Source organism: Mangifera indica, chromosome 4, assembly GCF_011075055.1.
Source record: "Mangifera indica cultivar Alphonso chromosome 4, CATAS_Mindica_2.1, whole genome shotgun sequence".
In the NCBI taxonomy this organism is placed as follows: domain Eukaryota; kingdom Viridiplantae; phylum Streptophyta; class Magnoliopsida; order Sapindales; family Anacardiaceae; genus Mangifera; species Mangifera indica.
The window spans coordinates 11,174,309-11,202,130 of record NC_058140.1 but is presented as its reverse complement, the minus strand read 5'-3'; the positions used below and the strand labels follow the sequence as shown (position 1 = coordinate 11,202,130).

The window sequence follows — 27,822 nt, the reverse complement described above, 5'->3', positions numbered from 1 at the left end:
CATAAAGCATTATAAATATATTCATAACATGTTATCGGTATCAATCACTCAAATATATTATAATTTTTTAATTATGTTGTTATTTTTGTTTATATGTTACAAATATAGATATCTTAATTATGATATTGTCATGTTTGTAAAATAAAAACTATACATATTTTAAATTATGTTATTCCACTGTTTAATTTTTCATTTATAATTGTATCTTATTTGTAATTTAGAGTTTGCAAAAATCATAAATCTGGACTCGAAGTCTTAAATATCATTTGTAACATGAAGTTTACAAAATTGTGAAAATATATATATAGGTTCAAAGTCTCAAGTTTCATCAAAGTATTTATTATAACTATATCTCATTTGTAACTTGAAGTTTGCATAAGTTATGAAAAGTATGAAATTGAAGTTTGAAATATTATTTAAAGTTTTATGTATTATAATATTCTGAATATTAATTACAAAACTATAAGTTTTGTAAATATGAGATAAATATGAACTTCAAATTCTAACATGATTTTTTCTTCATCATATTACTAATTTTTATTACTTTCATTAATCTGTAGATAGTGAAAATGACAAACTTCGTAAAACTTTAATACGTTACCCTTCGATTGGATGGAGAGCATTACACTGAATGGGTTTTGGATATGGTTCTCCATTTAGAATATATAAGTCTTAGAGAAATAATAAAAGATGAAAATAAAACATCTTAGTTGGATAAATCCAAAACTACTATTCTCCTTCGTCACCACATTCACTAAGGATTATAAGTAGAATACGTGAATTTTATGAAATCACTAGAGTTATAAAGAAACCTGAAAGAAAGATTTGATCATTATAGGTTAATAACATTGTCAATGACCTAATATGAATTGACTCATTTATGCTTACAAGATTTTAGATCTGTAAGTGAATATAACTCTATAATATTCATAATAGTTTCTCGAATGAGATTATGTGGGAAAAAAATAACTGAAGAAATTATGTTAGAGAAAATTTTTTCTATATTTCATGAAAGTAAATGTTATAGATGTGGCTCCAAAGATCATTGGGCACGGACCTATCGTACACCTAAACATTTGATGGATTTATATCAAGCGTCTATCAAATATATTGATAAGAAAATCGAATCAAATTATGTTAACAATTTGGATCATATTGATATGGTGAATTTTCAAATTTCAAAATTCCTTCAAAACTAAGAAATCATGTATATTATGTTATGTAATTTATACTATGTATTTTTTCCTTTCAAATTTTGTAATTACTAATGTAAATTTTAAAATGAAAGGAAATGGATTTCAAAATTAAAATATTAACTTCAAAAGATGATGATAAAAACATGTATCTGATGGATAGTGCAACAACGCACACAACACTTATAGAAAATAAATTCTTCTTAATTTTATCACCAATTGAAGCTAAAATAAACACTATACCGAGATCAATAAATCTGATTGAAGACTTCGAAAAAGTCATAATTTTACTAAAAAATGAGACTAAATTAAACATCAATGATGTATTATATTCAAATAGATCGAAAAGAAATCAACTTAGTTTCAAAAATATAAGAAATAATGGTTATGATGATGAATCATGAATAAAAATGGTACAAAATATCTATGTATAACTAATAGTGCCTTCAAAATAAGGCATGTGTTAGAAAAAATTGTTCGTTTTATCATCTAAATTATATTATACAATCATAAAAGTAATTAAAACTTACGCAATATCAAACTAGAAGTTCTCTGATCCAAAAATCTTTATACTTTGGTATAACCATTTAGGTCACCTAGGATCTACAATGATGCATAGAATTATTAAAAATTCACATGAACATGCAGTAAAGAATCATACAATTTTTTTGTCTAGTGAAAATTTTTGCACCGTCTGTTCACAAGACAAATTAGTAATCAGAGTATCTCCCTCTAAAATTAGAGTTGAATCTCTATTATTCCTATAAAGGATTCAAAGAGACATATGTGGGCTCATTTATCCACCAAGTGAGTCATTTCGTTATTTTATGGTATTAATTTATGCATCTGCACGACGGTCTCATATTTGTTTATTGTTAACTAGAAATATTGCATTTGTTAAACTGTTAATACAAATTATCAAATTAAAGACATATTTATCAGATTATCTGATTAAGTTAACATGACTATATAATAATGGTGAATTCACATCTAAGACATTTGATGACTATTGCATGTCTATAGGGATTGATGTTGAATATCGAGTCTCACATATTTACACTCAGAATAGATTAGTTGAATCTCTTATCAAACAACTTCAAGTAATTACACGAACTTTATTACTAAGAATTCAATTACCAACTTTTATATAGGGACATATTATATTACATATTGCGAAATTAATTTGCTTGTGACCTTTCTCTTATCATCAATATTCTTCACTACAATTGATTATTGGTTATCAACCTAATATATTTGGTTACGTTATATATATCTCTATTGCGTCTCCTCAATATACAAAAATGGGACCCTAACATCATTTAAGAATTTATGTTAGATATAATTTATCATTCATTATCAAGTATTTAAAACCATTAACAAATGATTTTTTTATTATATGATTTATAGATTGTGATAACATCATTAATTGTTATTATTTTGATTTCTAATTCTCTTATATTGTGTGGAAATTTAATTCAATCTAATAGAATTACTTATATTTTTGTATTTAAGAAGCTTTGAGTATTTTTGGAGTAAGTTGGGCCAAAAAGATGAAAAATTAGAGCAGGCCTGTGAATCTGCAAATTTCGTGATGCTAACTAGGCATAGGCACGTGAAATGACGAAAGCAGAATTTAGAAATTAAATCTGGACGTCCAGATCAGCAGCAAAGGTCTACAAAATATCAAGATTTGCTTCCTAAAAAATGGATAATTACTAGCTGGAAAAGAAGATTAATTGAGATTGATAAGGAAGGATATTTTAGGAGGAAGGATATACATTAAAATATATATCTTTTCCTTTCTTTTTGGGAAGATATGTATTACTTTTGTTTGGTTGGATTAAGAGATTAGGATTGACTTTTATTTTCCAGATTTTAGTAGAGAGAAAATATATATGCTTTTATTTTTATTTTGCTAAGGATTCATCATTGTAATTGGAGGATTAGAGAGCAAAATATGGTTTACAGTGGCTGAATATTTTCTCTTGGTTGGAGGGATCTGAAACCATAGAACTACAATGATTGTGAGATTTATTTTTGTTCTTTAATGCATTTTTTTAATTATTTGAGTATTGATTATCTTTCTGAATTATTTTTTATAATTGTGTTGGTTGATTTCTAAGGCGCGCGATTAGTTTATCAATTAATAGAATCTACTGCTAGTTTAGATGCTGAATCCATAATTGTTCAATTCATCTAATCAAAGTGGCGATTAGGTTTATCGTTTGCTGCGTTAGAAATTGTAAATCCTATGAAAGTAATCAATTGGATTAAATGCAACGTTATACGTTTGTGTTGTCTTGCTTCTTTGGTCTTTCTAATTGTAATGCTATTGTTTAATTAAATTCGAGATCATATCCGAATTTTAAATCAACAAAGGTTATTTGGAATACATGTTTTTGGTTAACTAATCATAAGAAATTACAGGTAAATTTAATACCACAATGAAAATTTGAATAATTAATTTGATATTTTTGGTTTCGATGATCAATCGTAGTTCCAGTGGTGGATGTGATCGTAGCCCAAAGTTTGTTTAATTGATTATTTGTTTTAGATTATTTCGCTGAATTTTTATTTATTATTTTTAATTAGAATTTGCATTCAATTCAAAACTCCTCTTATTTTCTTGTTTCGATTTATTTGTGACGATATACTAATCAAAGCTCTTCGAGTCAATGATCTTTACTTTCCTTTACTACATTTTTGTTGCAAAAATTTAAAATTTTAATTTGGGTGTCAACAACAGCACGTACCAGATTGTCACTTTAATGAGATGACATTCCCTCCTTTAGGGAAAAAGAAAATGTCTCTTGAAATTAGACATTAACTTATTGAGCACTTACCTATCATGTCTCATTTAAATTCTCGCATATTCAAAAATAAAATTGAAGTGCAAAGGATAGTACGTTTACAAATTATTGTCAACTAAATGTTGGATACATTTGTGGATACAACAAAAGTGACAAGATCACACATACCAACTGTCAACGTACCAGCGAGAATTGATATGACTGTTGAACAGTTTATTAGAGTCATAACTAATCAATCTACTGTATACCGGAAGCATAGTTGACCTATTTGATTGAAGGACATTGTTTGTTGAAACAGAAAAACAAAAAATCAAATAGATATAAATCATGATGATCCTAAAATAACTAAAGAGTCCACACTTGTTGACATTTCTCCAAAAGAGATTATTGTCCCTGAAGAGACTAAAACCCTTGAAGTAGAACAAACTCATCAAATACAAGAAAATAATAATACAAAAACCTCTATAAATTATATGCACACATGAGAGATATGAAATAGTGAAACAATTAAAATTGACGATGTATTCTTATTTATAATAGCTACTGAGATTATAAATGGTGATGATTTTGAACCACGTACTGTGACTAAATACGGACAAAGACATGATTAGCCTAAATAGGAAAAAAACTATTCAAACATAATGAGCTTCATTAGCAAAACGACAAATATTTGGGTTTGTAATCCCAACACCCAAAAACGTATAATCCGTTGGATATAAATAGGTATTTGTGAAAAAAATGAAATTATTAGATATAAAATAACGCTTATAGCCCAAGGTTTTTCCCAAATGTCAGGTATAGACTTTGATTATTATTAATTAATGTCTAAAATCCAATTAAATTTTAGGAAATTCATTGCTAATTATACATATATAGACAATTATATGTTTTTCTCATTCAGTCATTGCTAATTATACCTGACATATAATTGTTTTTAAATTATTAAATTATGATTTATGAATATTATTAATTAATATCTAAAATCAAATTAAATTTTGGAAATTGATTAAAATACAAAAATTAAGGGGTCTATGAGAAACCGATTAATACATGACACATAAATGAAAATACCTATATATAGACAAATTCATTTCCTTAATTGAAAACAAGTATAGTAAACCTGCGCGCTAAAAATAAATCATACATACTAAATTTCAATGAGATTTCTAATGATTTCAATCATTTTGTTGTGATAAAATTGAGGAAAATGTTAGTGTGTTGTTCCTTATCATGTTCTATTATTTATAATGAGATTTAGCAGTTTTTGTATAGATTTTATAGATTTCGAATAATAGTTTCTATGATTGCGTTTCTGCGTGAAATTACTTGAATTATTTGTAATTTTCATGAAATTTGTCAATGGTTTTGTGGGAAGGCTTTGGATTTTTTTCACCATGTGGCTCACACATGTTGGGGTTTTTTTCATACTTTTTTAGGCCAAAAGACTTGTTCCCACATAAGGTTTAGTCCATTTCTAAACTCTCATCCTTTAAGTTTTAAAATCTAATTACCCACTCATCATCTAACTTTTGTTAAAATTTTCTAGTATGATTAAGAGTAAAAACATTATTTAATTAATAATATTAAAAAATATAAAAATTTATATCATTTTCTCTTTTTGTTTTGAAATACTAACAATTTCTCCTTATGATTAAGTTTTAAAAAATTATATGTTCCCCTTAAGGTTCAAATTTTGTCGACGATTTTTCGACAAACGACGATCACTTTTTCCTTCTCGACAATGTCACTTCCTCTTTGATGCTTTCTCTCTCTCCGATGTTGTCTACCAATGAATGAATCATTCGTCTAGACAATGAAGACATCATCCAAATGATTTGTCTTCATCTGGACAATTTGTTGTTGTCTAGACGAAGACAAAAACTATTTTCAGATGAATCATTTTTGTTTGGACACCAATGAATCATCTAAACAAAGATGATTCATCTAGATGATTCATCTAGATGCAATAACCCACTTAGATTGGTAATTTCCAATCTAAGTGGGTTATTGCATTTTCTATTTGGGTGTATTTAGTCATTTTCATTTTAGGGTTTTTTTAATGTCTATTTTTCAAAGATGTGATACTTTTTTTTTTTTGCAATGAAATATGAAATTGTAAAGTACTATGAAAAAAATTTGATTATTTACCTTTTTGGTAAAGAATGTTGCTTTTGACCGTAAAACGAAACATGAAGCACCAATTAGGCATGAGAGACGTGTCCCAATGTATTCCATTTTATCACCATCTCTCCTCATTTATTCCCCACCATACCAAACTAAACCTATAACAAAACTACTTGTTGATCAACCTTATAATAATAATAATATATAATTTCATAACTAGATTAATTAAAAACTTCATAACTAAATATATAAATAAAATTTAAAAAATGTAATTATTGGAACAATTCCCATTTTTTATATTTGGCACGAATATTGAAAAATATTAATTTATTTTTCACATTAGAAAAATATTTAACCCCCACACATGTAAAATATCAATCTCAAACGTAAAAGATCGGTTACTCTTTAATGTTGTGATGTTGATTTATATAAAACATTATGGTTTATATAATAGGGGATGAGAGTATTTTAATATTAAAATTTGAATTATGATTATATTCGTGTATCCTTTAAATATCAGATCAATTTTGTCTAAACCCTCTTAATTTTGATAAATTTCATTAATTTCCCTTAAATTATAAATGCCTTTTTGACCCATGTATATTGTGATGAAATATAATAAAAAATAACTATAAATAATTAAATATAATATACATTTTTTGTTCTTAATAAAATTATAAGAATCAATTATACTGAATAATAAAATATATAAACTTTTAGAGAAAATCTTTCGGAGTAAAAGAATTGAAAGTCGTAAATTTTATTGCAAGAGTTATAAAAATGAAATTAATACCTTAGAAGTTATAAGATTTAAAACGTAAATAAATTTGTAATAAATTACCAAAATATGTTTAAAATTTTTAAATAATTCTACAGTTGGGCAAAAAGCTCGGGTCCTAGGGTGAGTCTACACCAATTTGGGCCCAAAAATGCGGGTGTTTGAGCCTAAAAATCGATTTCAAGGATCGGAATCGGGTCTAACGATCAAATGAATAAAAATTATAATTACAATTTTACTCTCAAATATCAAATATTATTAAAAACATATGTTTTATTTTTACTGTTAGTTTGACTATTAGACAACAATATACCTAATGTATGACAAATTACACGAAAAAAAAGTAGAAAAATTCATAGTTCTAAAGATTCTCTACTTTCTTTATCTGAATATGGTTTTTTTATTTTTTGGCTTACCCACAATATAAGCCTGATGGTAGAAATATAAGTATAAAAGGTATTATGAAACTTTATTGAAAATTATGTGTGAAACGGGAAAAAATCAAAAAATTTCCAAATATACCTATTACACTTTTCAATTGATAGGTATTAAATCACTGTATTCTAAAATAGTGCTGAAACTATTTACTTTATTGTTGTTGGAGTCCAACGATATTGTTTAGACCAAATGACTTACCCTTACCTAACCTCAATTATATTTTTAAATCAATATCTGTTCATTACAAAAAACTGAAACACTTAATCCGAACTATTAAAATTAACAAAACTAGTTAACATTATTTATTTTTCTCTTAAGTTTATAAGACTAATAATTTTTTTCAATGATTAAACTTTGAAATATTATATTTTTTCTCTTAAGGTTTTTTTTCTTTTTCTTTCTCTCTTTTTCGACATCATCATTGGTCGAATTCTTTCTCTCCCCTTTTTTGATATCAAAAATTGGATGAGAAGCTTCCTTGTCATTGGAGGAAGACATTGTCTTCAATAGAGACAAAGAGATGAAGACAATTTCTTCGTATATAGAGGAAGATGATTCGTTTTCCTCCAGTGACGAGGATACTTCTCATCTAGTTTTCGACATTGAAAAAGGAGAGAAAGAATTTAATTGGTGACGGTGTTGAAAAAGGGAGGGAGAAAAAGAAAGAAACTCTATATAGAAAATATAACATTTCAAAATTTAATCATAAAAAAAAAATTGTTATTATTTTTAATATATTAATAGTTAAATAATGATTTTACCTTTGAAACTTAAATAATTTTGTTAATTTTAATTGTTCATGGGTGGATGTTTGAGTTTTGAATAGTTAACAAATACCAATTTGGGAATGCAACAAACTCTGGGTGGGAATAAGTCCTTTGGCCTATTGTTTAATAAATGAGAGAGTTGTTGCACTAACGGTCGACAACACAATTGCTAACATAACAATAATTTATTATATTGAAAAGAATTGGATCCTAAAGACAAAACTTTCCATTGGAAATGTAGATGGTGCAAATGACTATCAAATTCATTGTCAGTAACAATGTAAGATAAGAGATGTATGTTGTTTATTGCAAACAAGATGATCGACCTATCAAACAATAAAAGCTATATTGCAACGTGCCCTTCCAATGGAATTGGAAAAAGGCTCTTTCAACTAATGTTGAGTTAATCTTGAGCTCAAGATTAAGAATGGTCATCTCAAGAGCTCATGAACTCAAGACTTACTTTGAGTAAGATATCAATAAGCTAAAAAAAAAGTTGTAAATATGACACTTGTATCTTTAAAATCTTATTTCTTTACTTTAAATATATTTGTGATAAATGACTACATTTTAAATTAAGTGGTTAAAATATAATTTTTGAGTCAAGCTTAAGTTGAGATCTCACAAGCTTGAAAAACCCGAGCTTAAGTGGAATCGAGCTTGAAAAACACATTGAAGATTGATAAAGATGTGCATTAAGTGGAATCGAGCATCATTTATGGAACTAAGTAGTGATAATAGATGTAGCAACTTCAATGTGTAAGGACATGGACCAATTAAGCTACCACGGTGTCTTTAAATAGACTTATTGTACAAGACCTAGAAGGAACAACAAGATATGGATGTGTTTTAATGGTAGAACGAAAGTGCAAGTTGATTCTCTATTGTAGCCTAAACAACATGCAACATTTTATTTATACTAGTTTCTATAATTGTGTCTGAATCAACATTTTCAATTAGTGACCACACTATGAAATATAGAAGATATTTAATAACTCATTAGATGGTTGAAGTTATTATGGGTTTACACAATTACCAACTTAAAGATTCTAAACTATTTAACTTCTTCATGAACACAAATTTAAAAGATATTATAGAGCGATCGGGTGATGATATATTGTTGGAATTTTATAAGAATTTCAATTATTATTTCATTTACTTATAGTTTGAAATTTGTGATTCGCACATTATATTTTTAATCATCTAACTCCAAATCAACAATACTTATATATTATTTAGTTACAACTTCTATTAATCATACTTATTATTTATAATTATTTTTAAAGTTTATATTATTGTTGATTTTTTATTTTAAAAAAAATGGTTAAATCAAAATATTAATAAATAAATTAATAAAAAAATATATGAATAAATTGAGGAAATAATATAAAATTTCATATCCAATGCCCTAGGCTTAGGCACGACTCGCTAAGCCCTTGTAAAAGGCTTCGTCCTAGGCCTGGTTTGGGTCTTGTATTTGGGGACAAGACCTAGGTCTGGTTATGATTGACTACCATTTGCCCAAATTTTAATAATACATTAAAAATACTCTAACTAGTCGTTAAAAGGGATTTACTCTCATTTAAAAGCAATCTAAAAGAGTTTCTTACAAGTTATACAATTCTATAACTTCTTGGTTATCTTTCCATAGCTGTGCTCATTAAAAAGAATAATTGAGAGCTTCTAGATTGAGTCTGACTTTTTGGTTTGAAGACAACTCATGTTTGTGAAATTGTCTCTAAACCCGTTTTTGTGTTCTTATTCATCATAATTTTAATTGATATAATATATATAATATTGTTTATAAATATTTGTTGAGTGAAAATTTGGTATTTTGATACTATTTTTTCAAAGAAATTCATTAATAATATTTGAATTTTTGACCATAATAATATGGTTTGTATGATTGAAAGAATGGTTAGTAAATATTCCAATAATTGGATTAGATTTGGGACACTATAGTCTAGAAGCTATACAATTCATACACATTTCATTTACTAAATTAATTAATTAATTAATTGTAGGGCATATAGTTGGTAACTAGCTTCCCTCCATCTCCATTTGAAATTCAATTATTTTAATCATCTTAAGTTGACAAAATCATGTCTAAAATTTGATTTTGTTACACATAAATCAATTATAAGATGAGGACTTCAACATTAGTCTTCTAAAAAAATTATTAAGACCTTAATCTAGAAGGTCAGATGCCATAATCTTGTAGGGTTTTCACACTAAGTTATATCTCAAGTTTCAACATATCAACATTAGTCAAAAATAATAATAATAAATAAAAATTATTTTCCCATCTAAAGAAAAAGATCTTCACAGAGAAATTTTTTTATACATCTTTAATTAACTTATAACATTTTACACCAAAAAAATTTACTCAAAAATACTAAAAATAAAATGCTAATATGGGTAAGATTATCCAAGTGAAATTGATCAAAGATCACTATATAAATATAAGTATTACATCGATTAATATCAACCTCGTTTTATTGTATGGTAAAAAAATTATACGTTATGTTAATTTTAAAATATTAAAATTTAATTCCCTTCTATGAGTTAGAGGGAAATTAAATCTTGAACCTAAATTACATGACTAAATTAGTGATAAATTTAGCTTTAAAACCCATGAACTTCTTTATAAACCAAAATTCTTGTACCATGATTCATGCCAGTAGATTTAATTGTCACCATATGATAAGTGTTATTATTGACTATTTGTTTTTCTTTTTTTAATATTCACAATTTATTATTTGATAGGGAGTGGAGCTTGGGTTGGTGGCTAAATAAAAAACAGTGGATTTTCATTGGTTGAGCCTTTTATACCAAACTCTAATTAATAAACAATATAAGCTAAGCCCGGGCCGGCACGTTGGACTTTTGATGCCAAAATAATAATATTAATAATAATTTTTTATTCAAAAAACCGATTATTAATTATTTATTATCAACTCTTCAAAATTAATGATTTTTATAAATTGGAATTTGCCAACTGTAATCTATTTATCTAGATGAGTTGGTATTGCATATTTAATTATTTGATTAATTTATTTCACAAATAAACTAACTTAAAAATTATTATTCTGTAATTTGTTTCACATGTAAACTAATTTATACATCGTAGCTCCATAAAAGCAGGATTTTCTAGATGACAAGTAAGCCGAATACTTTATAATAGCGTTGGTAGAACAATGGGATATCGACACGTTGCATTTGCAAATTACTGAAATAATTTGAATTTTAAATGTTTATTTATTCCGGTTAGCGAAGTGGGCCCTCTTCTAGTTTTATTTTTAAATGCAATAAATTCCCCAGTTCCAATTCCATGATTGATGATATAAGCGCTGACGTGTCTGGGTCCCATTGAATAATGTATGGGAGCCACAAGGGACTCATTAGTCTGGGAGAGCTTCTTGTTTTCCGTATGGTTGTGTAGAGAAGGGACGGTGGAGTGGGCCAGGTTGGGCTGGCTCTGGCCTAGTTTATCGGCCTATAGGTTAGGTTTGTTCAAGGTCTATAGAAAGTATCAGATTTACGGTTCGGTCCTATATATACAGGGACAAACTAAACCCTATAACACCGAACCGATCAGAAATTTTTTTAAAAAATTTTAATTATATTTTTAAACTATTTTTTAAATTATTAAAATTGAAAACAGTATTTTAAATATTTTATTGGTAATATTTTAGTTGTGACAGATGAATATCATGAATACATTATGGAAAATGTTATAACAAAATATAAATTAATTAATTTATATCTTGTACAATTATAAAAATAAATGCAATAATATATATACAATTTATTTACTCATCTTCAACATTAAGATTTTTGAATTCTTCAAAAATATTTTTAAAGACCTGATTTTATAATTTAAATTTAATTTTGACTCAATCTTTTATGTACATGATTATGTCAATCATATATATAATAATAGATATGGCAAAGGAATATTTCCCACCCAAACTATGCTAAATTCTTAAAGTTTCTCTCGTTAACTTTGAAAATCTCATTTACCCACCCATGACTGTTTAAATATATTAATGTTAAGGATAAAATCGTTATTTTATATTTAATATTAAAAATAAACTTAAATATAATTTCATTCCTCCCTTAAATTTAAAAAACTAACTTTTCTCCCCTACAACCAAGTTTGAAAAAATCACATTGGCCCCTTAGGGTTTTGTTTCAAAACGCGTTCAGTTTCTCCAGTGTCATCGCCGACCGTCTCTCCCTCCCGACAGTTTCCTTTCCTCCGACGACTCGTCTCAACTCTACCTCAACCCATCCGATGCCGAGAGACGTCGTCTAGGAAGAGAAATCATCTTTCTAGATAACGAAGACAAGATTGATTGATCTCGTCTTCCCAGATGAAGACAAGATAACTCGTCTCTCTCTGGGAAGACGATTGTCTTCTCAAACGATATCTCTCGGCATTAGATGAGTTGGGGTAGAGTTGAAGCGGGCCGTCGGAGGAAGGGAAACCATTGGGAGGGAGAGACGGCCAGTGATGGCTCTAGAGAAACTGAACGCGTTTTGAAACTAAACCTTATGGGGGAAATGTGATATTTTCAAACTTAGCTTAGGGGATAAAATGTTAGATTTTAAACTTTTAGGGGGGAAAAATGAGATTAAATTTTTAAGGATTAGAATTCCATTAAATTTAACCAATTATGAGTGGATAAATGATATTTTCAAAGTTAACAGGAAAAACTTTGAGAATTCAACATAGGTTGGGTGGGAGATAGTCCTTTGGCCTAATAGATAAATAGAAAAAAAATTAAATAAGCATTCTACTATGTGGCAGAGTTTTGCCTTTTCGCCACATATAGTTGACTTATGTCCTTAAATTTATTATTTTTTTAATATATAACTACGGTAATAGGTTGGATAAGGTTGGTCCACGGGCTTGCTATCTAAGCCCATGGCCCAAACCTCATAACCCATGGGTTGGGTCTAACTTGTTATAGTGTCGGGTCAAGCTTGGGTTGGCTCAGCTTATTTGACACCTCTAATTGTGTTCTGGTTTTTAGAATATTATTAACCTCCTAAGGTTTAACTAACTACAAATATTCCCCCAAAGGCAATGAGATAAATATTAGAGTTATTCAAAATTGGTTAGCCAAAATAAATTTTCGATTTAAAGAAGGCCATAAATTGAAATTGAACTAATTTAAAGATTAATTAATTTTGAATAGAACAAAAAATACAAATTAACTGAATCAAATTTTTTGTTAACCAGTTTTGAATCGAATTTCAAAGAACTGTTATATTTTATTATTATTTTTTAAAATATGTTTAATATGTTATTAATTTCTTATTCGATTTTTTAAAATTTGGTTCGACTTGATTTACTTAACCAGTTTAAAAAAATTAACAAACCAGTAACTAATTGAAAAACTAGTTTTTTTATATTATTGAACGGTATCCAAACTGATTTTTTAAATACCTTATTTTTTAGTTCAGTTTTTGGTTCAAAAATTGGTTCGATTTGGTTATGGATATTTTGTAACATCCTAGCGATAATTACTAACTCTTAAGGAGCATTTAGTTACGACAAATTTTATTATAAAAATAAAAAAATTATCATAATGATAATGATAGATAGATGAGTGAATTGGGCCAGATCGAATGAATGTTTGGCCTAAAACCTGGGAATAAGCCCCGACCCGTCATTGTAGCATATCAGGCCTGACCCATGGGCCTTCTAGGTCATGGGCCTAGGTGTTAGGCCCATGGGTTGACCAACCCGTTACTATTTATAATATTTTTAAAAATTGTAATATAATTAATTAATTAATAATTATAATATAAAATTATAAATATTTATAAGAAATAAAAATTTTAGACCTAAAAAAATAAGTTTGAGTTTTTTGATTCAATCTCAAATATATGAGATAATCAAAATTTTAGTTTGATTGGAACATGTTATTTAACCTTTATTTATAGTAGGTGAAAAAAGTGAGAGATTTTATTCTTTTAGATTTAGAACTTTTTGCAAAGTGCAAAAGTGTAAGTATAAAAATCTCACATCTAAAAGAATACAATCAGTCATTCATTTTATGCAGTATAAATAAAGGTTAAACAAAATAAAAGGTTCAACCAAACTCATATTTTAGATCCTACATTGATGTGATTGATCATGAGAACTCAACTTACCTATTATAAATAAATTTGTCTTCTTTTTAATCACAATTTAATTTTCTAACATATTTTCTATAATAGAAAACATAATTAAAAAAATTATTTAAGAAAAACATTTTATTAAAGTTAATGGGCTAGCTTGGTAGGGGCCCGTGGTCTGGCTCGTTATTTATAAGGTCGAGCTTCGGGCTTTAAAGTTATTATGGGCCTGCCCAGCCTGAAGGCTTGGCCCATGGGCTTGATCGGCTGAGTCAGAGTTGGTTTAGACTGACCCATCGTCATCTCTAAATAGATTATCTGGAAGGTTACTTGGTATAAATGATTAATATATTTGATAAAACTGATATTTATAAATAATTATTTTGTTTGATAATACTAAAAAAAATACTAAAATATTATTTTACTTAAATGTCCTTAAAAGATTAATGAGTTTAAATTAGTATTATGTTTAGTTAAATAAACATGTCTTATGTTGAATATATGTTTTGTGTATTTTCTAAAATATTTTTTATTATAATAATATATTAGTTGTTTTTATGTTATTAAATTGTGAAATTAATTAATTAAATTATTTTTTATATTGTTATCTTATTGTCAATATTCCGAAATATTATTCGTGTTATTTGTTATGTTGATTTAGAAAGAGAATATTTTTATCTTAAAATTAATAATTAAGGATCAAATTACAACAAAATTAAGATTATCTTAGACAATATTTTAATACTTAAGATAAAATTGGTAATTAGATTATTCTTATATGACCTATTACACCATATTTTATTATAAAAAATTATCAGAATGTTTTGTTACTTAACAATTATTAAAAATTATTGGAATATTTTATTACTTAACAAACTAAATAAAGTATTGTCAGTATTAAAAGATAAATTATCTCAAACCGAATGCCTCTTTACAAATATAAGTTTTAAAAATTAGTCAACAACAGAAAAGGCTTGTTCTTTTAGAAACCATCAAGGGATTTTTGCTATTACATCAAATCGCATGGGGTTGATGTTAATTCAAATTGAGTAATATTACATGTACAAACAAATCTTACTAACTTATTCATACAAAATGACATAATGGCATGTGACTGAGTAATTTGAAAGTGAGACAAAACATAAACAATCATATCACTCAATCATATATTATCATGCTAATTTGTATAGACGAGATAGTAAGATTTATTAGTACATATAGTTTTGTTCTTTCACATTATGAAGAGAATCATTTAACTATGAACACTTTTAACATAACCTTAATTTTGGGCTTTAATACTTTTACTTTAATGCATTAAAACCAAACATGATGCTCTTTTCTAAGAATCCGAAGTAATGGTGTGTTAATTTATATTAATGAGAAGCACAATGAATCTATAAGATTCGCATACAAGAATATGAAAACGTTGAGTATGAAAAGATGACATATGTGGTTTCACGTGATTTAACCATAAAGTTTTGTGGGGCCTATGTATATAGTGTTGTTATTGACTTGATTAAAATATATGATAATATAATGACAAAAGATGACTTATCTTTTTTTGATGTTATCTACATCTCTTTGATTCCTTACTCACTCACTACTTATATATATAGTGAGAGAGTTTGAGTAATTCATTGCTTATATATAGAGTGAAAGGATTACATTTGAGTAAATGTAGTAATTATGAGTAATAATATTGTAGTGGCTACCACAACAATATGTAGAATAAGTGTATTTCATCAGTTGTTGTTGAATTTAGAAAGTTGATTCGTGATAATAGGAATCTTCTCCTTAGTGTCAATTTATAATTGAGTTCGTGAAATACATTGCCTTGATTTTCTTAATGTGAGAATTCTAGAAGGTAAATAGTCTTCTTCAAGCATTGACCCTTGGATATATAGCTCGAAGTCGTTCTATACTAGTTACCATCTGCTAATAGCTATTTGTTAGATTGATTTTATAGGGTTAAATTCTAGTAGAGCTTTTTACTGCATTTTTATTGCCCCACAATTTTAGGAGTGCGCAAATAACAATGCTAAAACTCTTATGTTGCATAATTTGACTTTACATGGACGATTAAGATTTCAACTAGTTGAATGGTAATAATATAAGAGGTGGTGCTTTACAATCAATCTTCTTGATGATATAAATCCATGAAAAATCATAGTTGAATATCCAAGTGGCACTCTTTATTTGTAAGTGCATATGTTAACATGTATGCTTGAATAAATATCCTTAGGTTAGTATAACCATGACGAGAAGATCAACGAGTAGTTTGATTGTGAGAACCTTCTAAGCATGTATTGTAGTCAATCTAAAATCATCTATAACCTCAGAATTGTGATAACTAAGGGCACAAATAATATGGTAAAATTATCATAATGTTGAACAATTATACTAAAAGATAAAGAATTCTCATGTGTCGAGGTTTGTTGGTGTCAACTTGGCACAACAGATGGGTGTGGGTTGATGACATGTCTATTAGACTGATCTACTAAAAAGATTTTACATAGAGGGTAACCTTAGTTTTTGTGGAATAAATCCTCTAATGGAAGATGATGTATATGAATCTTAGACTTGATATCACCAAAACGTTTCATACACTAATTGACTTAGTTTGATGCTAATCTAACATAAAATTTTTTGAAAGGCTATGTTAAGAAGTGTAGCGAAACTATAGTGAATTAACAAATGATTCATCACTCTCAGGTATGAAAGTAGATATCTCAATGTGTTATTTAGTTATGACACAAACTAAAATTTATGGTCATAATAGGAATATGTTGGTGCCTTATTGAATGTTAACGTAGTCGTTTCTCGACTAATCAAATATTTATATCAAGTATAACATGAGATAAACACTATTTCTGTGTCTCAGTCTTGAAAAGATATTAATTGATAAAAGAATTTGAATGCATAATAGTTGTACCATTAAAAAGTTAACATTATTCTTCTGTTGATTATTTATCGGTTGAATAACTATGATATCTTGTTAGAGATTGCTCATGGTTTGTGAACAAGTTGACAATTAATGGTAGATTAATCACAAATTTATTCGCTGCTAATATGCTAGAGAACCTATGAGTCACACAAAATAGAAGATTTATAGGCAAGATTGAAAGATTAAGGATTTATCACATATAAAGTCAGTCACACCTTAACACGCTAAGTATGATGCGAAAGCATAATTCAAGCCATATAAGTATAGTAATATGGGCTTGAGCATGGTTAAGTAAAACATGAAAACATATTCAACTTGAAGCATGAGATTATTTAGTTGTGTGCATGTAACATGTTTCTCTAGAGCTTTTAGGCTGTTTCAATTTCATAAGAGACTTGTTCTTGTAGCCATGTGTCTAAGACTCAATCTCATGAGTTTTTGGTAGTTTGTACAAACACCTATGAAAACATGTTTTTCTCATGAGTAATTTATATGTTTTTATAATGGTTGTTTAGAGGAGACACTTGTGAGATTTGTTATGTACACATCTGTAGTAGGGCACATTTGTTATTGGGGTGTTATAATTAGCAATTCAATAATATTTGTGTGCATGGAAAAAGGGACTGGAACAACTTATGATATACTCACGTAGCCAGGGTGTCGAATCCCTGTCTCAACTTAGTCCAATCGACATAACAAGTAAAATAAAGCTTTTAGAAAATATTTTATAAATGCTCTCACAAGTTTTAAATGTTTTTTAACATTAATTGTATCTCATGTCATTGTAGTTAGAAATAACAACTTATATCCTAGATAAAAAAATGTATGAGGATACAATGTAAGTGATAAGATAAAGGAATGGTAAAGAAAGAAAGGTGAAGTGAAAAAGTTTAGTGATCATCTACTTACAAAGTGTCTAACACTCATTCATTTCCTTTCTTGTTTCTACAAGTAGATAGATGAACGATGACAATAGGAGGTGAGTCAGCTAAGCGGATGCATGAGTGAACACTTATTCTAATATGTTTTGCTATTTTTTTTATTACTGCACAATGCATTTTGAAACATGTTTTCTATGTTGTATTTTTGTAACAAACATCTTCTGTATTCTTTTACATATTTATGAATTTTGAACTTTTATTATTTCATAAATGTTAAACTCAAAATGCATACATGTTTAATATTAAGTCTATGCAGTGATAACTTCTTTCCAAATGCGCATTCTCCTTGGAGGGTAACCATCTGGAGAACAGTGTTGCACCTAAAGACGGTGAGGAGAATACAACTAGGTAGTTCAACTCCACAACATCTCCGAGATTACATTCTTATTCTATCTCAAGTTTGTATCGAAAAACTATCACTTCTTACTGAATCAAGATCATGCAATTATGTAATTATCTTATTTTTACATAGCTAAAATATGAATAAAATCTCTAAATTTATTGTTGTATCAATTATACTTCGATATCGTATTTATGTGCAACCTATCTTCTGTTATATAAATATAAAGATTGAACAAAGGTGACAGGTTCTCACTTTACATCTCTCTTCAAGAATCATTGTATCACTTATTGATACTTTGTTAGATTTTCTTGAAAACATAAATAACATAACTGTAAACGTATACCTCTATGCAAAGAGTCGAATCACATTGAAAATGTCTTATTTTCATTATCCACTCACTATCATTACTTTCATCACTCTTCACCCCATATAGTGGACATGAAATACATCACTAATTCTATCGCCATTATCATCTCATTCCACAAGGCCTAGGCTTCCATACCTCTCATTGGTGTATGCACTTTCACATTGACATCATTCATAAAATAAAAGATTTTTGTCATTCAAATTAACAGATATTGGCTGCGATAGATGAACATTAAGTTGTAAAGAAAGGCACGGGTGTATGGCAGGTTGCTAACATAAGCACATTTTTATTAGTTAGAATAACTGGACATATAATAAGTCAATAAGAATGTGCATGTATATCATATCCCATGACTTAACTTAATTGTTATAGTTATAATCTGATTATATAGGCATGCTCTGCATAAAAAATACCTTTTCATACATTCAAGATATATAAGAACTCCATACACTTGTAAGCACCATATGCAGAGTTCCTCAAAATGCCATCCCCTTTATTAATTTCTTTCACAAAGGACCATAGCACAGCACAATAAAAACTCATAATGATGGGCCTCGTATAAAGCTGCATTCACTCTACCCACCAACCATTTGACAAAACAAACAGGCCACAGAATTGAAGTCATTTCCCCAGTGTACTTAGAAACGCATAGACATTAGTTGATTCTTATCTTCTGTCAGTTCAAGGCTGACATTCATGCATTATCAATTTAACTTTGTACAAGTAAAACTATTTGTCACAGAATGTGATCATTTAAAAAAGGACATAATTTCAGCATTAACATGCTCAGCTTTCTCTTGGTGTATCAAATGATGTCCATCCTGAATTATGACTAGTTCATTATCAGGTACAAGGGCTTTAAATTCTTCTCCCTCTATGTAATCTTTTGTCCCAAATGATTGATCGCCCACATCTCTTTAGCCTTTCTTCTCCAAGACTGTAGTGGAGGCCTATCAAATCGCCAACTTGATGGAAAACTGCATAAGATTCAGGGTTCTGGGGACAATCTGAGTCGCCATAGCCTCGCATGTGTGGGGCAACAACATGAAAGCCATGTACAGGCAAATGATAAATCTGGTAATCCAGCAAGACCAGAGTTGAGGAAAGCCATGAATGAGAAGAACATGTGGTCCTTGCCCTTTCTCCGCTTTGTCAATCCATATTCCATTAATGTTGGATTAAAGTTTTCATTCAGTATTATTTTTCAATTATGAATGATTATCTTTTGTTCTTATGCCATGAAAATTCAACATATTTGAATTCATAGTCAAGAAGTTCATCTTATTTTGACCATGATTGTGAATTTATGAGCTTTCATTTTTTGGGATGCTGGATTTTCAAAGGTAAAAACTAGAATGGTTTTGCTTTTTCACAAGTTGGGACAATGCAAACATCAAGAAACAAAGTTATGATAATTTTGGACCACCTTTTTTGACAAATAAAGCATAAAGACTTCCCATTTTTCATAAGAATGTGTGTATAGTTGGTTGTTCATGCGCAAAACTACCGACTATAAGTGGCAAAAATTATGTTCAATAATGGATCAATGGTCCCCTTTAAGTTAACTTTTCTTTACACATTTTTTTTATTATATTCAAAAACTCCAACTATTTCTCTTTTAAAAATTTCCGTATTTTACTAGTTTAATAATATAACAACGTGACATGTATCCAGTTTTAAATATTTAATTGAATATTTAAAATGTCATTATATTATTAGATCTAAATTATTAAAGTATCTAATTAAATACTTAAAATTAGATGCACATATTTTATTGTTAATAATATTATCGTTTTAGTTTCAACAATATAATTTTATTTAAAATTTTTATGATATGTGGGCCTGTTTTAGATCATTTTTAGTGGGCCACAAACTAGCCCACTTATCAAAGATGATTGGTTATGTTTTAAGTTGAGAATCCCATGATAGTCTTGGACCAATTTAGTGGGCATGGGCTGAGGCACTTAGTAAGACAAATGGGCGGGTCGTTGATGGACCAAAACAAGCCCAGCTCGTAGCCCGAGTCCAACTTCGTATAAAATATGCGAGCTTTCTGAAATTTTAGGTTCTTCGCTTCTGGTTTTCCAAACTCAAGGATGGGAAAGAACAAGAAAAACAAAGAAGGAGGCGAAAAGAGCGAACACAGTGCTTCCACTGTGTTTGTGAACAACTTTCCTTATTCCTTTACCAATTCTCAGGTACTTTTTTTTTCAACATAATTATGGACCTGTTTGGTTCCCGAGAAAAAGCTCATAATAAGAAAACTCAAAGTTATCATCACTCTTATGTTACTCTTGTCTTAGTTAAGTTCATTTTGTTATACTTCAAAAACCTAAACATGGCATTGAATGTTGCGCATGAAGGAGCTCTGATAATTATTGTTTGTTATTATTATTTTTTTTTAACATTGTTGGTTTTGTTTATGTTGTTGTGTAGCTAGAAGAGACGTTCAGTGATGTTGGACCAATCAGGAGATGCTTTATGGTTACAAAGAAAGGTAAGCCGATGTAAAGCTGATAATTTTTTCGTGCTCTTATTATTTGGTTGTAATTTAGATCTGAAAGTGGGAGCTTAATGAGCTTGGATTTGCAAATATGAAGTGAAATATCTTGTTTTGGGAGCTTGCTAGTAGAGTATTTGAAATGATTGCGCTTTTGCACCATTAATTGTAGCCTTTTAGAGCTTCAGTTAGTTCAAAGTGTTACTTCTTTATATTTGTGTTTACATCAATGATAATTAAAGTTGCTTAGTAAATTTCAGTTATAAAATAAAAGGAGCTTTGTTGTTCTGGGGTGATTTTTTGAATCCTGCATTTGGCTTTATGATGGGGTGATAGATTTGGGGTTAAAAAGTGTTGTTTTCTAAAGTCTGTCAAATTCTTTTGGCCTTTGGTTGTTCGGCTGTTTAAATTAATCCATTTCTCCTTTTTGATGCTCACAGGGTCAAATGAACACCGAGGATTTGGTTATGTTCAATTGTGAGTTTATTGTACCTTTTCTTTTTGATTGAGATTAAGTGAATTTTTCTATTTGATACTCTTCTTTTAGATTAATCAGTAAATCCTATAAAGCTTCATAAATTGTTTTATCTAATTTATTTTTGGTTGTGAACCTTATTTTTCCTTTCTGAATTAGAAGCTTTAGTTTCATAATGATGTGTAGGGAGCAGTGTAGATTTTGTTAATTTTCTTTCATTAGAGTCTTCCATTGAGTACCTGATATCTATTTGGAGGAGATTTTTTTTTTTTTTAAAAAATTTATGAGTGCTTGGAGTGAGTTCATGATTTTTTATACCTTATGCAGTACACATATATATTGTACATGTGCAGTTTCTTGCTTCTGGTATTTACGTGAAAATTTACTTGGTTTCTATGGTACTGTTGCCTTGCCTGCATTTAGGGATTTTTTATTAAATAATGCAAACCTGATTTGATATTTCTGCTGTTGGATAAACAAATTTGACCACAAGGTGTTCACTTCTTTGTAAAGTGAGTAAAAGAACTGCTTATTTGTAAGGAACTTCTAGTCATTGACCTTTCAAACTTGATTGCAGATGAGCTTTAGTGAATATTAGTTTTATTCTGGATGGAAAATTAACAAGCCGTTTTCTGCCTGGGTGACATGGCATTTGTAGTTTTTAATGTTGTCAGTCATTCGTTTTTGCTATTAGTTGATGTGATTGGAAAATGTATGTATAAAGGTGATATCCTTTTAAGTCTTTCCCTTTAGCTTTTTTCTCACGTGTTGTAAATGATCCATTTGCAGTGCCGTTATGGAGGATGCTAACCGTGCCATTGAGATGAAGAATGGTTCATCTGTTGGAGGTCGTAAAATTGGAGTTAAACATGCCATGCATCGTGCTCCATTGGAGCAACGCCGCTCAAAGGCAGCTCAAGGTTGGTGTCATTTACGTTGGATTTGGACTTTCTTTGTTATATTTTATTTTTTCATATTTTACTAGGGGCAGTAAATTTGTTAGATTTATCCCACATTTTCCCTCAATGATTTAGTTATTCAGTCAGATGATATGGTGGATACAAAGACAGATAAGGATAGTTCAACCTCTGAGGCAGAGAAGCATTCTTCAAACTTGATGGATTCAGGTCTTAAGGCATTCACCTTTTATCATAGTATGTGGTTTGATTTTTCTGATTTAACTTTAACAATTTTATTTGATATTTTGAATGAAATTTCAGGCAAAAGCATGAGACCTAGAAAAGCAGCAAAACTTTCTATTGACCTAGCAGATAAGGAGAACTGTTCAGAGAAGCAGAGGTGATTGATTTTTTCTAAAAATTTTTTAATTCAAGGTCTGTGGCTTTATTGTTAGTAAATTGAATGATCATCAGTTCTGAAAAGTTTTAGTTGTTTCACCAATAGTTTTCTTCCAAAAAGTCATTTGCCATATAAACTTTTCTAAGAGGTAGGTTTTTTGTTTGGGGGTATGTCCAAAAGTTCTGCTCATGATGCAATTATATAAAGGAATGTCAAATAATTTTCAAGTTTTGAAAGATTGCTCCACAACTTATTTCCTTCTCGTCTTTCATGTGATTCTATGCAGGGTTGCTAGGACTGTTGTATTAGGGGGTCTTCTTAACAGTGATATGGCAGAGGCTGTCCACCATCTTGCCAGAAGTGTTGACACTGTTTGTTCTATAACTTATCCTCTTCCAAAGGAAGAACTTGAACAAAACGGTTGGCATTTCTTTATTTTTATGTTTGTTCTTAATTTGGGGGAACTTTTTCCTGTTTGAACATTACAAAATCAACTAGAATTTGTATGTTTTGTCTTTTTAGAATTCCTCTGATAAATGGGCTCCTTTGGACATTTCCAGGTCTTGCACAAGATGGATGCAGAATGGATGCTTCAGCAGTACTTTATATGAGTGTTAAATCAGCTTGTGCATCTGTTTCCAAGTTACACCAAAAAAAGATAGAGGGAGGAGTTGTTTGGGCACGTCAGCTTGGTGGAGAGGTAAAGAAATGAAATTTAGGTTGCTGCCAATGTAATATTGTTCTGATTCTCCAACTTTATTTCAATGGTGATTTTTAAAATTGCATTACCTTATATTTTGCCTAAGGTTTGGTTGATTTGCTATTCAATTATTTACATGAAAGAAAATTATAATAATTTTTGTTTTTCGTTTTGTTGTGGTTTAGGGCTCCAAGACTCAGAAGTGGAAAATTATTGTTAGAAATATCCCTTTTAAGGTTGTTCTTATTAATATTCTCTTTACTTTCTCAAATTTCTTACTAGATGTGCTTGGCTTCTTAGCTCATTTGCTGATAATCAATACAGGCTAAAGTGAATGAGATCAGAGAAAAGTTTTCATCAGTAGGGTTTGTCTGGGATGTTTTTATTCCTCAAAATCCTAAGACTGGGTATTCTACTTTTCCAGGATTTGTCTGCATATGTAAATAGCAGTGTCATATCATCTCACACTTTACATTTTTTTTTTTTTTTTTGCTTTTATACAGGTTATCTAAGGGTTTTGCATTTGTGAAATTCACATGTAAACAGGATGCCGAAAGTGTATGCTTCTGAACTATGCTTCATTTTTAGTATTGAAATATTAAGTTTATTGGAGTTTCAACATACCTCCAATCTTATTTCTGTTTGTGATATCAGGCCATTCAAAAGTTCAATGGGCAAATGTTTGGTAAAAGACCAATAGCTGTTGACTGGGCTGTTCCAAAGAAAATATACAGTAGTGGTGCAGTTACTGTTGCATCTGAAGATGGTAATTGTGGCCCTTGAATTCTTGGTTACTTTATTTTGCTTGTCTGCATCCATTAAACTTGAAGAATGGTTATTTTAAATTTATTTTTCATTTATGAAATGCTGAGTACTAGATAAAGGCCTTGAGTTGTCGTTTTGAAGGATGGAATAATGATGATAAGATTATTGGTTAAACCAGTAAGGTTTAGCTACCAGTGGCGTTTGCAATTAAATTCTGGATGAGAGATTCTGAGCCCAAAAAATAAAAAAAAATATCAAGAATGGAGTTTCATAACTGAAATAGATACACAAATATTGTCCTGATGATTTCATTAATATAGTTCTGTATTGGTTTCCATAACATGTGCATGAAATTGGGAATTGGGGAATTTGTTGATCTGTGTGATGAACTAGCAATGACTGGAAATTTTCAGCAATTTTGGCATTAATTGATAAGTTAGCAAATGACATGTAAGGTATCTATCCCCGCACAGGGCAACAGAATGGAGGAGTTGAGGATAGTGACACTGGTAGTGATGATGATTTGGAGGATGATGATTTGAATTCATCACAGAAAGAAGACAGGCCTTCTGAAGTTGATTTTGATGAGGAAGCAGATATTCTAAAGAAAGTACTTCAGAAGATCACTTCATCATCTGCAGTCTCTGTTCCTTCAGTTGGTGATGATTCTTCGCTACCTGAGGAAAATGAGGAGCCGGACTCTGATGAGCATATTCATGTGTCAAGTAAGTTATCAAATGAGTTGAAAAAGGTATCAGAGGTATCTGAACCTGAAAACTCGGGCAAAAGCGAATCAAAAACTGTTAAACAGACAGATGGGGAAGATGATTTACAGAGAACAATTTTCATAAGCAACCTTCCTTTTGATATTGAAAATGAAGAAGTGAAACAAAGGTTTTTGGCATTTGGGGAAGTGCAATCTTTTGTCCCAGTTCTTCATCAAGTCACTAAGTAAGGATTTAATTTTTAATTTGATGTGTTTCCATGTTTTATATGCTTTTAAGTTAAACCCTTGTGGTTTTTCCCTGGGCTTCCTGCAGGCGACCAAGGGGGACTGGTTTTCTCAAGTTTAAAACAATAGATGCTGCTACTGCTGCAGTTTCAGCAGCAAATGCCGATTCTGGCGTGGGAATTTTTCTTAAAGGCAGACAGCTGACTGTACTGAAAGCTTTAGATAAGAAATCAGCTCATGATAAACAGTTGGAGAAGACCAAAAGTGAGGATCATGACCACCGGAATCTTTACCTGGCAAAAGTTAGTATTCTTAATCCCTTTCCCTTTTAACCTGAATTACCAAATTCATGCTGCTTTTGCAGTATCAATCCTCTGATGCAGGGCTATCTCAACATTAAATGACTCTTTTTTAACCATTTTCCAAATTATAATAGGAAGGCTTAATCCTTGAGGGGACTCCAGCTGCTGAAGGTGTCTCAGCTAGTGATATGTCAAAACGGCAAAAGTAAGTCATTTCTCTGATAATTTAAAGCATGAGTTACATAAATTCAGTTAAATTTATTTGTTATATTTATATTTCCTTCTTCTCTTGTTTTGCTTTTGGTTTCTCTTAAAAGCAGTGTGTGTTTGTTTGAAGTCCTTTCCTATTGAAAATAAGTTTTTATCAAATCACTAAATTCTGAATAGAGAAAAATGTTACGGACGGTTGTTTATTTGGCAGACTTAGTTTTGCATTCTTAGTGCTGTGAAGCACAAAAACAAATCTATCATTCTTAGTCAACATTCCTGTCATTAAGTGGTGCTTATTATAATCAAATTCCCTCACAAAAATTGGAAATTATTTTTGTGAATGTTGTAGGTTGCACGAGAAAAAGATGACTAAGCTTCAATCTCCTAATTTTCATGCTTCAAGGACAAGACTGGTTATATACAATTTGCCAAAGTCAATGACTGAAAAAGTACTTAAAAAACTTTTTATTGAGGCTGTTATCTCACGAGCTACAAAGCAAAAACCTACAATTCAACAGGTTTGGTACATTCATCCCTTCCTGCCATACAGTTTATGCTTACTATTATATTTATGTACTACAAGATCTTTTTATCTTTTAAATACTGGCATGCAGCTTAAGTTCTTGAAAAATATGAAGAAGGGAATGGTCGATACAAAGAATTACTCACGAGGAGTTGCTTTTGTTGAGTTCACTGAGCATCAACATGCACTTGTGGCTTTGAGGGTTCTTAATAATAATCCAGGTAGTTTTTCATAATTATACTACATCCCAAATTCTTCTTATATATGATGACTGGTGGCCATTTTAACATATGCATTGTTCTATTTTCTGCTTGGTTTACCGTTCTTTTGGGGATGCTGTTACTGTGCGATTCAATGCTGGAAAGTGTTTATAGAAATGCAGGAATATCATTACATTTAATCTTAAAATGTTCTCTGGCAACATGTAGAAACTTTTGGTCCTGAACACCGTCCAATTGTGGAGTTTGCTGTTGATAATGTTCAAACATTGAAGCTACGGAAAGCTAAGATACTAGGTCAACAACAGCAAAATAATGAGTCATACTCTGTGGATGGCAACCCAAAAAAGATGGAGACATCTAGAAAACGGAAATCTAATTTTGACAATGGAGCAGTGAAGGATTCAAACCACGGTGAAGAGGATGAAGTGGCTAATTGCATTCCTCATGAATCTGCTACTGGAAAGCATAGAGCTCACAAGAATCGAAAACACAATCCAGGTAGTGGTAAGGCAGAAGTTCCTTTGAGAGAGAACTTGGGAGGGAAGACAACAGGCTCAAAAAGGAAACAAAATGATCGACATGATGGCAGAAAGCTTGATGCTGGAAATTCAGACAAAGGTCAAATGATAGGAAATGATCCTTCCGAGAAAGCAAATTTCCGCCAAGGTAAGAGGAAGCTGGAAGACCAAACTGAAAGACACAAAAGAGATAAATCAATGAAACAAAAAAGACCAAAAAAGAGTAAAGATCCGCCGGGGCGAGATGTAGTAGATAAACTTGACATGCTGATCGAACGATACAGGTCAAAGTTTTCACAGCAGAGTTCTAAAAAATCTGATGGTGATAAGCAAGGTTCAAAGCAACTTAGAAGATGGTTCCAGTCATAATTTCAAATAGGTTTTGTTGATTCGAATTTTGTTCTGAGTTTTGAATTGAAAATTTTTGAGAAGTTGAATCCTATAGCCTGTTGTATGTTGATTGTACTAATCTCTTGTTATCTAACATATATGGGATTTAAGGTCTTGCAAAGACATTTTATCA

The 27,822-nt window shown here is 29.9% G+C and overlaps 1 protein-coding gene across 3 annotated transcripts; it reads left to right on the top strand.

The window, feature by feature from the left end:
- Positions 1-20,903: 20,903 nt before the first annotated feature.
- On the top strand, positions 20,904-27,822 carry LOC123214669 (RNA-binding protein 28). 3 transcript variants are annotated; one of them, XM_044634605.1, is made up of 18 exons: positions 20,904-21,032; positions 21,271-21,331; positions 21,775-21,811; positions 22,599-22,729; positions 22,856-22,936; positions 23,030-23,108; positions 23,395-23,528; positions 23,669-23,808; positions 23,994-24,044; positions 24,133-24,215; positions 24,312-24,366; positions 24,463-24,574; positions 25,047-25,524; positions 25,614-25,827; positions 25,962-26,032; positions 26,387-26,555; positions 26,652-26,781; positions 26,989-27,822. In XM_044634605.1, the coding sequence occupies exons 1-18, from the start codon at positions 20,931-20,933 to the stop codon at positions 27,666-27,668; spliced, it is 2,808 nt and encodes a 935-aa protein (XP_044490540.1). In that variant the 5' UTR covers positions 20,904-20,930; the 3' UTR covers positions 27,669-27,822. The 3 variants fall into 3 exon arrangements, with proteins under 3 accessions (XP_044490540.1, XP_044490538.1, XP_044490541.1); XM_044634603.1 differs by having other exon boundaries at positions 22,844-22,936; XM_044634606.1 differs by lacking the exon at positions 20,904-21,032 and having other exon boundaries at positions 22,852-22,936.